Below are 12,887 nucleotides of genomic sequence, written 5' to 3'. Positions count from 1 at the left end.
TCTTCCTTTTTTTCTTCTACTTTCAATTTTTTTTGTGTCCATTGAAAATGAAATAGTCCCCAAATAAAATCTAATAAAGGTTTTGGATATATAAATCAAGTGGGCACTATGGTGAAAGCAGTGATGCTTCACTTGTGAAAGTAAATCTGTTGGGCTTTCTTTGGCATTAAGACAATAATTCTTAATTCTTCACTGCCACCCAGGATGCGTAGAAAAAAATAAATAAAGGAGGTCCACAATCTCACACAGTGGTGCTCCAGGAATAACCTTACCCTGAACACCAAGGCTGTCATTGTGCACTACAGGAGGTCCAGGAAGACTGAATGCGCTCCTCTCTGCATACATGGGGAGGTGGAGTGTGTGAACAGCATGAGGTTCCTGAGCATTCACGTTTCATCTGACCTCTCCTGGACTGTGAACACCTGGTGAAGAAGGCCCAACAATGGCTCTTATTTCTCAGGAAACGAAATGGACTGGACTTTCTACTCAGCTGATAATAAACATTTATAGAGCTACAATCGAAAGCATTTTGTGTCTCAACATGACAGTGTGGTTTGGGGGCTGCACAGCACAGGAGAGGAAGGTGAGGTCAGCACAGGGAATTGTGATATGCCGTCTATGAGATCTAGAGACGGTTTATACTGCAGAAATCCAGAAAAGTTTCTGATTTAAATATATATATACACATTAGCCTCATTTTGTAAACCTGAGGATGTAATCACGTTTGTCAGAATGCCAAAGATCTTATTTTTAATAGAATCAATCATATGTAGATATAATACCATAAAGTAATTACTGCTAAGATATGAATGAATAGATAGCTCAACAGAGCTATGGTTGTAAGTTTGGCAACTGTACTAAAGTAGCCTACAATTATTCTTAAGAGCTGAATATTTAAAACAATTGTGGCTATTAAATGACTTGGAACTAATCAATAAATCTGACTGAAAGATCATTGTTACTCCTCCACCCAGTGTTTCTGGGAATGTGAATATTGAAATAATCAGAAGAAGTTGACTTTTTATCCTCACATAATCCTCTTACTGCAGATAGGTTTCCATGAGTCAAAATAAATCAATCTATCACACATCAAGTCATTAACTTGTAAAGATGTGTTTCAAAAGTACCCAAATTTCTCAGCTTTATTTGAAATGACCTCTATACTATCTTTTATTTTCTATTAAAATATTTCCCCTTATGAATAGGTTATCTAATGGACAGCTGTTTTGACTTTCTGGGCAGAGAAAGTCCTTAGTGCAAAGTAAAACAGCGGACACTGATAGAATCAAGAGAAAGCGGACAAATCAAAGTAGATGGTAATGACTGGGTTATTGAACGTTCTTGTGATTAGATGATATCTTGTGGAAAAAGCTTTCTGTTCAATCAGAAATTCCTAAAGAAATTCCCCAATGGCCCAGAGGCTTAACATTGTTTTATGTCAATTTAAAGTCCATTGCTTATGTTGTTGCTAAACCAACAATAAAACTCTGGACAAAGCCAATTTCCTTCACATCTGTAACTTTTTGTATTGCAATGGTAAAAAGTGCTTTGCAGGAAACAAAATACAGGATTTTTTTGCATTATACCTACAACAATAAATGTCAGATACTGCCAAAGGCTTTCAAAAAGATGTGAGTTTTGGAGTTTGGTTTTGCAGGCAGATAATGATTTTATCTGTGGAAGTCCTGCACATAGAGTTCTGAGTTATACTGGGGCCCTAATGGAGAGTGCCTGAAACAGACAGGTAGTGCCCGATCTCATTTTGTCTCAAAAGAGAAATGGAAAACAGTAAGTCACAGTCTATGGATCCCAGTAATAAGGAAAAGTACATATAATTTCCTTAAATCCATGATTTTTTTCATTGACACTACCATTTATGGTTTTAAACGTGAGAAGTAATGCTTCCAAAATAATATTTAATAAATCAGAAAGCTGGTGCTGGGAACATACCAATGAGGGAATATTTATGGTTCTTCTAATTCAAAAAGGAATCTAACTACAATGTTTTGAACCAAAATGAGACAGGCAAATCCCAGCTGATACGTGTTAAAAGTGGCTTGTAATGAAAGCAATAGTAGAAAGTGCTATGCAGAATTTATTTTAGGCTTTGAGATTCCATTTCCAGTCATTCCAGCCATGAGATCTTTTTAACACACTTGAACTACAAAAACGTAATTGATTTCTGAATCATTACTATAAAATCTAGGGAATTATGTAGCATTAAATAGAGTGATAGAGTGATAAGTTGTTAGATAACTAGAACTGCTGGTGTCTGTATTTTGTAAAAGTTGTCTTTATTTGCATAAAAATGTAATATATTTAAAGTACACTCTTGTAAATTAAGTTTTGGAAAAGAACACAGCCTAATCTTTGAGGCTCACAAAAACCTGCGTCATTTATAATGTTTCTGATATTTTTTTAAATTTAGTATGTTTTTACTGAATTACACAATTCCACCATGGCATGTCGAATTGCACATGCTGTTGAGAGTGTGCTCTGCAGTACTAAACAAATACTAATACTTCTTTAGTACTGCAGAGCACACTTTCAGTTGATGGTTTCTCTAAATATTGATCTGTATGAGTTCAGGTAAGTTTAGTTCTGTTATTGTTACTGTTTCCTCACTTATGAAGCTCAACACAGATCTCCCTTACTCAAAGGTAGAGTCGGCAATTTTTCCACAAGTTTCCCCAAGTCCCTTTTTGAAACCCTGCGCATGCGCAAGACCACCTTCCCCGCTCTTCTGCTCTTCAGGGGGAGCGCGTGAAAAAAATCTCCCAAATCCTCTCTGGTCTTATTTCTTTCTACTGAGGCCTTCTACCTCTTTTCATAAACTTATACGCGGTTTGCTTCTTGCGACTCTCAGCCATGTTCAAAGTATATAGAGAGAGCAGTGGAGCAACAATGAATGGCTAACCGCTAAGCTAACTGGATGCATAAAAATTAGAAGTGCGCATGCGCAGCCAGCAAGCGGAAGCTAACCAGGAACGTGCACGCACATTGGCGTTACGTGAGCGTGTCAGAATGATTGGCCTGTGGGACGAGGTGATACCCCTGGAATTTGAGGGACAATGGGAGATGTGGGCAGGACCAAGACTCTGACCATTCCCTGCACTTCGGTGCCAAGGGGAGGGATGGGTCAGTTTTTACAGGGCTGCAGCTCCCACAGTGATCGATTTTTTTAGCCTTCTTTTTCTGAATATATAATATATTGACTACTTTCAGCATGGAAGGACGATTTTACCCAGTATAACAAAAAGTGTTACAGAACAGGATTTCCAACTATAGCGTTAATGCACGTTTGCTTGTCTTTCCCATTTCCATGAAATGCTCAGAAACTACTGCCCAAACCTAGACACCTGACCAACTTAAAAATGAGTAAAGTAGAAGATGTATAAATCATACTTTAGCATTATTTTAGTATCAATTCTGTATCATGCTTCAGTCAAATTATTGGCAACAGTCCCCACTAAACAAATGAACTCAAAGTATTTCTTTTATCTTCATTGTGAGACTGCTGCAATGAAAGACAAATTTGTTTCAAGGCTTTTCACACATCCTTACAAATAGTACCAATGAATGCGGAGGGCGCAGTAAGACATAAAAGAACTGAAATGTATCTATCTGCACTCAGCAGCAGCTCATTATTCACTTTAACAAGCAGAGTTTCTACACTTTAAAGTGCTGTAAACGAGTACTAGCTTATGTTAAAGAACTGATGTCATTCTTAAGTGACAGCAATTGTGCAGCAATTACTGTCTCCCGAACCTTAGAAAGGACAGCGTGGAGACTGATCCATAGTTACTAAAAGGAACTCAATTTAAGTTTCTAAAGCAGCAGCAATACAATGGCATATAATAAATTGTCACAAAGAATCACTAGGTATGGACTCATTGGGAATTTGTGAAAAAAAAAAAAGATTCCTTAAACGGTTCAGTGTGAACAGCGTGTGCCGAAGAGTAAATTGTTGGAACTGTGCAAAGGAAGCAGAACTAACACGGTGACGGAAATTCTGTAAGGATTTGTCAAAACTGGGGATTTATATTTTTTTCCATGATAAGTAAAACTGAATCAAGCATTTTCAAGCAGCAACGTGTAGATTATTTAAGATATTAGATGGAACTGCCAACAACAGTATTATTTACGTTCAACATCATCTTAGGGTTACTGATGTTTCTGCATTTGAGCTCTGAGAAATGAGCTGCCATTGCATCATTACCTGATTTGGATCAGGTATTCATTTTTAAGGGTAAAGTGTGTCATTTCAGACTGGTTAGGCATCCACTTCCAAATGCCAAATGCTGACTACAGAGGTGTAGTTAATAAGTTGGTTGCATTGTGTGGATTGAATAACTCGGATTTTAGACACATACCGCTCGATTTGCAAGAGATCAGTTCAAGTGAGTGTTACTCTGATCAGCTCTGATCAATGCATGGCAAATCAAATGGTGAAAACGCATATTTTGGTTCAGTTCTGAATCAGAGGTAAGACATCTCTTAATTTTTTTACTGTAAAAGCATCAATCAATGGCATGGAATTTGATGCACTTTTTGATTTTCATAAAACTCAGATAAAGGCTATGTGCATCAATGCTTTAATGCATGCAGACATGGTGACAATCCTTCATTTTGTGTTTGATTCAAAATTACTAGCTCTAGCAAATAACCTGCCGCACATTTTTTCTTTTATGTTTTATACTGCACAAAAAAAAAAAAACAGCCAGAATATATCTAATTGGCAGGTCAAACCTAAATAAAAACACTAGATCATCTGCCAGAAAAAGCCTGATCGCTCCACTTACTGAAAATACTGACATGCTTATTATTTTTAAAATGTGAGTGTCTTAAACAAAGTATTTAATATTGAAACACAGTTTATTGCTTGACTTTATTGACAACAATATATGCTTTAAGGTTTAAATATAACCGCAGTTATTTAGGTTTTTAGCAAATTTGAGTATGTCATAATGTGCTCACTTCATTGAATTTGCCAGGAAATGTAATTTTACCCAAAGTTTATTAGTTTGCATCTGTAAATGTGTTATCAACCCTGCACTGCTGTCAAAACCCACACATCACCAACATCACCAACTCCAAACTCACTGTAACCTGGGGGCACGACATCCTTTGCTCAACAACTTCTCCAATTTCACCACATAACAAATAGGAGCGGGATTTCCCCACAACTCATGAATTATACAGACTTTACCTTTGTCTAAACTTGAACTTGTGCAGAATTTAGCGAGGCAAAGGTCAACCACGTCAGAAAGCAAACAACAGGATCCTCTCAACACGAAAGCTGTAAAAATGTTGGCGAAATTGTTGTCAGACATCAGATGGAAGTTATCGAAACAAGATTGAGCCCGAGGGGAGCTGAGTCATTTCTATAAAACTTTCAGGTAAACTCCTCACGCTCTATAAGACTGTTTTATTTTTATTTATTTTTTTCTCCCTGGCAACTTTTTCTGCCTGCTCCAAATTTTATCCAACCACATGTCAATCCATCTACCTCGCCATCAAGCAATTTGTGTTCGTCAGCTTTTTCTGTACATGTTATTTCACTTCAGGGAACCAGCTTGGACTTTTAACACCTGCTGAACCTACAGAGAATTGCTTCTTCGTGCACAGAGCAGGAAAAAGGATGTTAGACCGATGACACGCACATACACACGCACAAACACGGGTATGGATGCACACATATGCATGTTAGGGCTGTCGGTGGCCACTATCGCAGGTCCCTCAAGTCTAACTAATTGGTTTGGGTGTGGGGGATGACATGTCTGCTTTTGGACAAGAGAAGAAGTAACACAAATAGGTTGTGTGAAAGAGTACACACCAATTCCACAGAAAAACACACACACAAAGACGCTATTGATGAAACACCTGAGTAATTAATTCAAAGTGGCTAAACTTTTAACTAATTTTGAGTTACTCTTCTTGCATGTGCAAGCTTTAAAGTCAATTTTCAATTATCGTCTCGTTAAAGCAATGAATTTCTCTCCCATGAAGACGGCAGTACTTGTTCTGGCCCATGCAGTCATGTGATTATCATTTCATATCAGTACCTAAATAATTGCATTAGCTGATTTTAAAAGAGGAAAAATCAACATGGCAGTAAATGACAATGAATCATTGTAATTTCTGCGTTTAATTCTAGGTACACAAATGCTAAATGGCTCTTGGTTTACACAGTTTAACTTCCCAGTTGAAGCCTTTTAAAACCCAAGATCTGTCAATAGTCAAACTAGGTTGTGTGATGTTTTCATACCGGGTGAGTATTTAACATTGGATAAAAGATTAAGTCACAATGGGACATACATTACACTCCTTATCGGATTGGATGTCCTTCGTTTTAAATGATTTGTTTAAAACATGACTGAATTTTGGACCTGCCCAGTTGGACAATCCAAACATACTACATGCTCCAGAGGAGAAGTTCATTATCAGGCAAAACAAAGATTTGACTATTAAGCCAAAATGATACAAAGTCCACTTTGCCAAGTCAAAATGAAGCTTTCAAATTTAAGACCACTACTCCAGTAGGTGGAAAAATGGAGATCACCTCAACATTCTTCAGCTGCTTGTCAGATCAAGTGCCAGATCATTGAATGTTTGATACGGTTGGTTGTTCCTACTGGACAACAAGCTCAAAGACACACCAAAACCTGTTTTAGAACGGATGAAACCGTAGGCTTCATCAATGCCTTTCAACAAACTATGCTTAAAAGCTAAGTATTTCCAGAGAACTAACCAACATAATGGTCCAATAGTCAAGCTTTAACTTGCTGAGGGACAACTGGTGGGAGTATTAATATTTTTGTCAATTAGAATTTTTTTATTCATTTATTTTGCAAATATTATTTTGACAGTGTGTGGATTGCGGAATACATGTAAATAGGGGTGGGCATTTATTGTATAGTTTTATTGTTATTGTTAGAAATTTCAATTAGCTTTGCCTAAAAATCCCAAAAACTGTCAGTATTATCAGTATTGTAATTTTTTTTACTATTTTTGGCATTTTTTGAACTTTTATTCAGTAATAAATATTAATAAATTAAAAAATCTAATTAATTGTGTTTACTTTTTTTAATGATAAAAGCACACTACTTTATGTAGCTAGTGTCCTGACGAAGCATATTTTGAATTTCGTTTTAACGTTATATATTATATCATTAGGTATCATTTTTATGGTCAACATTTGTGTTTATAGAGGTATAATGAATGTGACATACAGCCACAGCCATACTTTAGACAGCAAGAGGCTTAATAGTCTTATCACTTTTATCTTTATCACAATATTACCACAATATATTGTGATAAAAATTAAAGTCTATATCGCCCACCCCAACATGTAAACTTACATATCCAATGCCTTTAAAAAATCAGTTAAGTTTTATGTGTTGGAATCACTCTATACACTGAAAATTATGTTTTTTTTTTTTTACATATCCCTTCAAATGTAGCAATAAAAATGTTCTTTTCCCTCTTTTGGATAAGGAGAACATTTATCTGAGGCCAATGGTAGGAGCTCAGATCCACAGCTGAGATGGAAAAATCTGTTGACAGGACAACTGTTAGTTGTGCCTCTAGAAAACTTGTCATTTAGGTAAGAGAAGCAACAAATAAGTAATTTTGTGGAAAGAAAATCATACAACATTTTTGCTTGGAATTGCCACCATCATGTAGGGACGCAGCAAAATGTGAAAGGAAGTGCTCCAGAGGTATGAGACCAAAATTGAACATTTGCCCATGTGGGAAACACTAATCTTCAAAGAATGAACAGAAATGTATTCTTTAGATACACACTATTTTAAGAAAAATGAATCAAAAGTTGCGAATTGTAACGTGAAAGAACACGGAAAAGCAACTGGGAATTTTTTTTTTCCTCAAGGCGCTTTTCAAGACTTTTTTTCTTAAAACTGACAATAGAAGGGGCAGGAACATGGTAGAACGTATTATTATTTTTTGGCAACATATCAACAGCTGCTGTTTGGCAAAAGTGTCATTAAAATAAAAGCCCAAAAGCAGCGAGACAGCACGATGCAGTCCCACCACACTGATTCTGAGGACAACTAATTGGACTGAGCTGTGCAGATGTGCTCAGTCGCCAAAACGATGAAACGCAACTAAATGGATGCTCATCGTTTTTTTTTTTTTTTTTTTTTTTTTTTTTTTTTTAAACCGGGGCAGGCGCTCTCTCTTCAGCCATTTTTAAGCTGTTTATCTAACAAGAGAATGGCACATCCTTGTGTCTCTTTTCTGCAGTCTTGGAACTTTTCCATTTCGCCATCATGGGAAGAGCACAGTGATCTGATCCCCATGCAACGATTCATTTGAGAGCTTCAGTAAAAAAAAAAATACAACAACAACAACAAACAAAAAAAACCCCGACTATGGCTAAAATCAATGCCCTTGGTGCAGAAGACAGAAAATAAGCTCTAGCATCCGATGGGATGTAAATGCATAACTTCATGTTAAAAAGAACGACGAAGAGGCCATCATGGAAGAAGTGTGTCCTCCTCAATTAATTAATTAGTCATCGGTGTATTAATTAGGGAACTGGGGTGAAATATCTCACAATAACCAAACTAAAATGATAAAACAAATATAGAAATACACGAAGGCAGCTGTGATCACAGTCCACCCGCTGTGCCAGAGTGAAGTGATCAACAGTTAACAGTTCAGAAGCTGGGGAGAAACTTTTTTTTTTTTTTTTTTTTTTTTTTACCTCGCTGTGGCGCGGGAACTGCCTCTGCACGACGCTGACAACTGGCACCTTGAGCGCCAGAGAAACGAATTCCAACTTAACGAGCTCGTCCCGGTTCCGCGGGAAGGCGAGCATGGCGGAGACCCCCTGCACGACCACCGTGTGACACACGCTCTCCAGGAAAGACAGCGGGTCCTCGTCCTCGGGAATGCCCGTGGAGGAGTAGGAGAAGGCCGGCAGCTCGCCCAGCGTGGATCCGACTGCCATAACAATCTCCAGGGATAAATTGTAAGGGAGCAACCCGGCCCGGTTCAGAGCCTCCGCCGCTAGCAGGACCGACTCCCGGGGTGAGAACACGCCATCCTCCTTCGGGGGATTCCCGTCCCGCTGTCTCGCCTGGCTTTTACTCCTACCTGCGCCCCGCTGACTGTGTGCGGCGGCTCGAGTCCTGAGGTTCCCATATCCGGGCGCGCCGGCACCTGTTCTAACCGGCTTTCCCAACTCCTGCGGCTGATCTCTCGCCAAAGCTCCCTCTGCGTCTTCAGAACCGCGGCCAGGAGCTGTTGACATCAAGCGGGGCTGAACGTGCAGCGCTCCCACCCGAACCGTGTGGCCGATCCGCTTTAGCACCTGGCACGGCTGCGGGTGCGAGTGAGCGCACGGCGGGAGAAAAAGGAGAGCGCACAGTAGGAGGCGCAGAGGCGGCGAGACCCCGGTGCCTGCTCGTGCTGTCGGGCCATCCATCACCATCATAATCCCGGTCGACCTCGTCATCCCCGCTCCACAGCTGCGCCGGATCCCCCGTCCAACAGCGCAACAGCCCACCAGCGGGGCCGCGCCGTCGGTGCCACTGCTGGCCCCCCGCCTTTGCCCCTAGTGTGCCACTGAGACCAGCTGCAGCCCTCGCTCCGGCTCCGGCTCCCGCACCGGCTCCCGTCAAAGTTGTGCGTTTCTCCTCGGACACAGACAACAGGCTGTTGAGGCGCAATATCAGGCAGGAGCCGCGCACAAGCAAAAGATGATCCCCAAAAGTGCTGCTTTTCATCTCAAAGGATTTTCATATTTCAGGCCAGCTGATTACTAACAAAACCGACCAACCAAGCAATATTATTTCCATAAATCCCAGCAAGAGGGTAAAAAAAATCTAAAGTAGGATGTAGGTACGTCCAGAAGAGGAAATGTCGACCAGAGGTTAATGCGCATCAGAACACATTCCACAACAGTGAAATCCTCGACTGCAAAAGCATGTTGGTCGTAGGTTTTAACGCAGGAAAGAAAATCATCCCATTCTGATCTCCGGCGAAGGAGCCAATGCGACATATTGCTGGTTCCCAAAATGTTTGCTAAATAAAAAAAACAAGATTAATACATATTTTTAAAGCAGCCATGTAGGAGCTTTGAAGAGCGCACGCGCCGCTTGGCTCGAGCCAACCTCTGCGCTGACACTTGCTCTGGGGAAGACCTCCGAGAGTGCGGTCCTTTTACGCAGAGCGATTTAACCCCATCTGTACGTTACACCCAACTGGGCCAAGGAACCGCCAAGTAATGGAATCATATTAGGCTAAGTACATATGGGACGCTACAAGATGAATAAACATCTGGCTAAAAAAATCACTAGACATGCCACCAATATTTTGACTGCAGTATTCCAACAAAGTTCATCAAGATTAAGTCAAACTCAATATGATACAAACTAAGCAAAAACAGGCAGTTATAAACAGTTACTATGGTCATTTATTGAATTGAAGTGAACTGGACCTGCAGACAGGATGTTTAGTGTTAAATGGGGGAAAAAAATGTGCTAACGAAGTACTATTAAAATATTTATGTTCCTCCTGAAAATAGTGTTTTGCAAAAGTCTTCAGGCCCCTTGAATTGTTAAACCATATTTCATTTTACAACCAAAGGTTTCAGCATTTATTGAGATTCTATGTGACATGTACAGAACAACAACAAAAAAACACACACACTTTTTTTCAAAATGTTGCCACAGATAAAATATCTGAAAAGTTGTCCTGCATATATATATATATATATATATATATATATATATATATATATATATATATATATATATATATATATATATATATATATATATTGTCCATTTTATTTGATACCTGCCAGATATTTTTAATTAGATGTAATTCTGGGATTTGACTGGCTCAGTCTGACGGGTACAGACGAATATGCTTCGTAGTTCTGACTGTATTTTTTGGGTCAGTGTCCTGCTCGGAGGTGATCCTCCATCCCAGTCTCAAGGCTTTTGCTGCCTCTCAGAAGTTGCCTTCCATTATTACCCTGTTTTTAGCTACATCCGTTTTCCATCAGTTATCAGAGCACTTGCTTCCACATGTGTACTCTGAAAAGCTGCAAACGTGAGTTGTTTTAAAGGTGTCTTCATTTTACCCAGTCTTTCATGAAGACCAGATGTTTGAGTCTATCAATGATACCGTAGTTGTCCTGTCAACAGATTCTCCCACCTGAGCTGTGGATCTCTGCAGCTCCTCCAGAGTTACTATTGACTTCTTGGTTGCCTCTCTGATTAATGCTCTCATTGACTTAGCTGTCAGTTTAGCGGTCAGCCGTGTCTTGGTAGGTCTACAACTGTACTATAGTGCTAATTATGGGAATGTCTAATTGATATCATTTGGTTTTATCTAAGGGGTATCAGAGTGAAACTTTCAGATTTTTAAAATGTAAAATAAAAAGATAACCTAGCATAATTTTTATTTCTACTTCACAAGTATACCGTCCGCTCTTCTGGTCTGTTTAATTGGAAACACTGAAATTTGGTTGCAAATGTGACAAAATGAGAAAATGTTCAAGATGATAACTCACTAGTTAGAATTCTTTAGATGCCAAATCTACGATTTAAATTGCAGTTCTTAGAGATGATTGGGTAAAACTCTGCTTTAGATAAATGACTGGCTAATAGCGTTGAAATGAGAGCTCTTGGAAATGTTGATCTCATTAAACGGATAAGGAAAAAAGAGACAGGGTACAAGCTTGGAAGAGGTAACTACAGCAGATAGAAACGTAGAAAAAAACATAATCTCCGCACAGGAAGATTGATCAGCAGGAATTGATGGGATGCGAAAAATGGAGAAGAAGAAGATGTGGAATACGGTGAAGGAGAGAAATTCAATTTGGTTTTATTTGGGTTGCTCCACAACACAACACATGTCATCTTGGGGCGTTTTATATGGTGCAGGAAGGTCAAGACCAGCTGCTTTACCCCACAGTTTCCCATTAAGAAAGCTGAACAGGAGGACTGAATAACGTGGGATATGCTGAAGACTGGAAATGGGATAAATGCAGAAAAGGAGACAATACCAAACCCTCCTGCTTATTTAAATAAAAGGGGGAAAAATCATTAAAAACAATTAAAGAATATCACTCTCAAGAATGAGAAAAAAACATTCTGCACATGTCTGTCTAAAAGTCAGAGAGAAATAAAAAACATTTTTTATAGTCCTGTATAGGCTGTGAAGAAGGCTTTGGAGTTAAAGTGTAATACACTTCAGTCATGCAAATGTTCAAGATCTCTTGTGCTAGCTGACATGAAAGAAAACACTACTTATATGTATAATGCATTTTTATTGCATTTGAGTTACATTCCAGTTTTATCACTGAGACATAAATTGTCAGATTTCTAAGAATTTTTAAAAATGTATGAAATATGACATCTTGTTTCTTTTTCAATGCCCACAAGTAAATGTGTTTGAAGTTTCCCTACCATTGACTGTTAGATGGTGCAATGCTGCAAAGATGATCACATCAGCACTTTGTTTCTTTTTTTTTAAAGATACAATAACATGGTGAATAAACAGCTCTTCTTGCTAGACATATGCTTGCATATAAATGACATTTTAGCACACATGTCGCAGATTGAGATTACTATTGTGTCTTTGCACACAAAAAACATGCGAATTGTCTAAAAAATGATTTTCAAAATAATACATATTAAATATACAGCAAACTATGGAACCCTTAAAGTGGAGAAATGTTGTGAACGCTGCAAAAAAGGAACTAGAAGTAAAGTAGTATAATTTTCTTGAAATTAATGTATTTGTCCTTTATTTGAGCATGCAAGTTTAAAAGATCTGCCAATGGAATAAGATTTTTGCACTTCAAATAGGAACTATTTATCTCTATCATCTTATTTACAGTGCAGTAT

The 12,887-nt window shown here is 38.7% G+C and overlaps 1 protein-coding gene across 1 annotated transcript in view; it reads right to left on the bottom strand.

The window, feature by feature from the left end:
* grin3a (glutamate receptor, ionotropic, N-methyl-D-aspartate 3A) overlaps positions 1-10,430 on the bottom strand; it is a 109,877-nt gene extending 99,447 nt beyond the window's left edge. The window contains exon 1 of the mRNA XM_036140116.1: positions 8,729-10,430. Coding sequence (XP_035996009.1) covers positions 8,729-9,481 — 753 coding nt within the window. The 5' untranslated portion in view covers positions 9,482-10,430. The remainder of the gene's footprint in view (positions 1-8,728) is intronic.
* Between the last annotated feature and the right edge of the window lie 2,457 nt (positions 10,431-12,887).

The sequence above is a fragment of the Fundulus heteroclitus genome, chromosome 8 (assembly GCF_011125445.2).
Source record: "Fundulus heteroclitus isolate FHET01 chromosome 8, MU-UCD_Fhet_4.1, whole genome shotgun sequence".
In the NCBI taxonomy this organism is placed as follows: domain Eukaryota; kingdom Metazoa; phylum Chordata; class Actinopteri; order Cyprinodontiformes; family Fundulidae; genus Fundulus; species Fundulus heteroclitus.
Note: the sequence above shows the minus strand (reverse complement) of the source record. Positions and strands in the feature narration are given on the sequence as shown.